The sequence below is a fragment of the Gossypium raimondii genome, chromosome 10, assembly GCF_025698545.1.
Source record: "Gossypium raimondii isolate GPD5lz chromosome 10, ASM2569854v1, whole genome shotgun sequence".
Classification (NCBI taxonomy): domain Eukaryota; kingdom Viridiplantae; phylum Streptophyta; class Magnoliopsida; order Malvales; family Malvaceae; genus Gossypium; species Gossypium raimondii.
In genome coordinates, this window is record NC_068574.1 from 40,546,683 (window position 1) to 40,550,373 (window position 3,691).

A 3,691-nucleotide genomic window follows, 5' to 3' on the forward strand; every position below is an offset into this window, starting at 1 on the left:
CGAATTTGATAGATGTTCGCAGGACATGTGAGGATGGTCGAGGAATTCGAGGAGGGACCAAGCAAGATAGAGTGGAGATCGAGGATTGCTGATGTATCAAAGCATGCACATAGGGAGATTGTATCATTAGAGCCTTCACCTTAACTTAAAAAATATGGTGTAGCCAGACAACGTCTTTAGGGTCTGAATTTTGAATCAGTTAGCCCTAGCCAAATCTTAGGAAAATTATTTGTAAACAAACAGATCTGAGTAGAGACAGAAATAATTTGAAGAATTGAGCATTCAATGGCTTAATGCTTTAGTTGTAAGAATTATTATTATTAATTTCTTTATTTAATAGATTTCATTTTAGATTGTTTATAATAATTAAGTTAGTAAGTTCAAGTATAGGTCCTTTGTGACGCTCCATACCCAAATCCAACGAATATGTCGGGCATGGGGTGTTACATAATTCAGGAGGTTATACAGAGAAGCTATTAGGAAAATAGTCCTAGTTAGTCTTTGTCAAAAAATTGGGTCCATTAAATTTTGATGGAACGATTAAACATGACTTGAGATTAGGGGTGCTGGGGAATGATGCGTAATGGGGTGGTGGAGTGGATTTTCGGGTATAATAGACATGTGGGGAAATGCTCGACCTTTGATGTAGAATTATGAGGTATATTGGATGGTTTGGTCCTCCAACGGCAAGGCTATAGTAAGATAGTGATTCATTCTAATAGTTTGTAGTTTATTAAAAGCATCTAAGATAGTTCATTGGTAGATTCAAACTTTTCATTGGTAGATTCAAACTTTTCTTTGATTAGACAGATTCATCATATTTTGTCAAAAGTTGAGCATTGAGTATAAGACATGTCTCCAGAGAGAAGAATCAAGTTGCTGATTGCCTAGCCAAAATGTCACTTAACAATAAGGAAGATCTGTAGATTTTTGGCAGTATGCCAAGGGAGGTTTGAGATCTCATGTAATTCGATATAGTAGATGGTATTTGTGATCAATTAATTTAAGTGTAATCCTTATTTCTTTTCACTAAAAAAAAGTAATTGTTATTTTTGTTGTGACATATTAATAATTATAAAAATTGAATATCATTTATTCCATGGTGATACATTCAAATCGATATGCTAAAAAGTTGTTCAACTTAAAAGGGAGCAAGTGAAAGAAATATAAGGACAACTTTGAATTAGACGCTACATGAGAATAATGCTAGAAACTTCTCAAATAACAAAAAGAAAATAATAATACTAGAAACTAAGAAAGCTGAGTGCATACTATCACAGATCATTACGTAAGGACTTATTATTATTATTATTATTATTATTCTTATAATATGGAAACAAACAAAACTACTCCATCAAATAATTTGACACACAATCCAAACACAATTGAAAATAGTAAAAAAAGGCACAAAAAAATACAACACAACAATAAAGGTATGGTGTACATGATCAATGCATATCCTAAAACCTTGCTCAAAGTTCGTTCAAGTTTTGGTAAGAAGCCATCAAATCTTGCACAAACTCATCGATATACTTGTCCGAGCTCCCTCCTTCATTGATTGTTTTCATGGCTGAATCCCTCCATTTGTTGGCATTTCTCCTTATCTCTTTGCTTTTCTCCCCTTCCATTACTTCCTTCAAGCACCTCAAGAGCTCATCTTTCCTCACTACACCCACCTCATCTTCCTTGGCTCTCACCCCTATCTCCCAAATCTCCTCCACGAACTTCGCATCAGTCAATTGATCGGTCCATTTCGGCACGCCGATCATCGGTACACCGAGGCTCAGCCCTTCTATGGTTGAGTTCCACCCACAGTGTGCCACGAAGCAGCCCACGCTTCTATGTGCTAGTATTTCTAGCTGGTTACACCATGTTACGACCTTGCCCTTCTCTTGAACCGAGTCTAGGAACCATTTGGGCAATTTTTGCTGTTCTGAGTCTCTTACGACCGACAGGGAATACATATTGTTTTCCTTTAAACCCCATGCGAGCTCTGGTATTTGTTCTTCGGATAATGAAACCATGCTTCCAAAGAAAAAGTAGACCACTGAGTTAGATGGCTTTGTTTCAAGCCATTCTATGCACTCTTCGCTAAGTGGCTTCCATAGACTCGAACCATACCCTCGATCACCTTTGATCCTTTCATCTAAGTATGCGGATGGTACCATCGGGCCAATCAACTTGGCTGGCCAGATCTCTGACACCCCTCTTGCTTCCTATAGCAGCATGTAATTAAAACTATCACCACCAAATTAAGAAAAATATTTGCAGTTAGTGATACTAAACATACCTTTCCTTCGATTTTTTCGAAGGTGTTATTGAAAACCCAATCTTCTAGGTTCAAATTCGAATACTGACTCAACTTCATGGCCAAGTAGGGAGGGTAACTATCGGGAAACCTCAGAAAACTGGGCAAGTCCGGGAAGTTCAACGGAGGTAAAAGTCTACATTTCCTGCCTGAGAAAAACCACCTTCATCGAACCAATCCGAGATGGGTTACACCCCAATGTGAGTAGCGGATATGGAGTTGAGGGTGTAATGGGTGGTGGCTAGTGTTGCCTTCACACCTTTAGAGGCTAAACGTTTTGCAAATTGGAGAAGAGGGTTAATGTGGCCTTGACTTGGGTATGGGAGTACTAGTACATGCCCTTTCATTTGTTTGTCCTCCATTTCTTTGCTAAGTGCTCCCTCTCTCTCTCTATCTGTATCATGCATTGAGTGAGGGCTGCTTGGTTGGAGGGGTTTCATTTATAGACAAGATCAAATTAGATGGGAGGATCATACATGTTCCTGTTTTATTTATTATATTATATTATATCAGTTATGTTATTATAAAGTTTAAAAATTAAATTGAAATTTGTATAAAAAAATTAAATTGAAATATTATTTCATATTATATTTCTCTCTCCATTTTCAGCTTCTTTTCCGACCATCAATCCATCTCTTTAATAGGTAAAATATCTTTTCAGTCTTTCTCAATTTTGAAATTGTGTTCTCTTAAAAAACTAAACTAATTTAATTTTTATCAATTTTGAAAATAAGCAACTAATGATAATTAATCCCAACTTAAAGTTTTCCATCAATTATACATAGTTTTTATTGTGATAATAATAAATTTAGCCATCAAAGTTTACACATATTGTTAATTTAGCATTTATTTAACAAATTTATCCGCAATTTCGTATAAATGTTGAAGTTGAATATTTTAAAATTAAAGTCAAAATGACGAAATATGTAAATATCGATAAATTTGTTACCATACCAATTAAAATTATGTTGAATTGACAGAAATCAATTATGTCATGATTAATTGTCCTTAATTATTCTCTTTCAAGACAAGAATTAAATTGTTCTAACTTTCTTTTTGGAGAGTTGAGAAGGACTGGCTTTATATTTGCTTCATCTTTCACCTTCCCCATTGCTCTTGGCAGGTTCAACATTTCATCAACTGTTACAAACTCGTCCTCTTTCACAACAATACTATGCTCTAACCAGTTTGAATTTCAGGTCCCAAAAGTCCTCTAATCATCTTATTTACTGTAGATACTCCAGATTTTCCGCATAAACAAAGACTGCCATGATTACTCCTTTTTTCTGTTTTCCTTACACTTAAACGTTTTGCATGAGTAATGAATTTAAAATTTGCTTAACCCCACGAAAGAAATAAAAAGAAAATACAAGATTCAGTAAT

General features: G+C 35.3%; 1 protein-coding gene across 1 annotated transcript; it reads right to left on the reverse strand.

Annotated features, from left to right (window-relative positions):
- Positions 1–1,272: 1,272 nt before the first annotated feature.
- On the reverse strand, positions 1,273–2,486 carry LOC105775488 (UDP-glycosyltransferase 74B1-like). The gene is made up of 2 exons (XM_052622837.1): positions 2,291–2,486; positions 1,273–2,216 (listed from the first exon to the last, which is right to left on the reverse strand). Exons 1-2 carry the CDS (start codon positions 2,366–2,368, stop codon positions 1,473–1,475), a joined length of 822 nt encoding a protein of 273 aa, XP_052478797.1. The 5' UTR covers positions 2,369–2,486; the 3' UTR covers positions 1,273–1,472.
- Positions 2,487–3,691: the final 1,205 nt, after the last annotated feature.

Coding starts and splice junctions, on each gene's coding strand:
- LOC105775488 (XM_052622837.1), bottom strand. CDS start 2,368: ATGAAGTTGAGTCAGTATTCGAATTTGAACCTAGAAGATTGGGTTTTC. Junction 2,217..2,290: donor TCGAAAAAATCGAAGGAAAG/GTATGTTTAGTA, acceptor ATGCTGCTATAG/GAAGCAAGAGGGGTGTCAGA.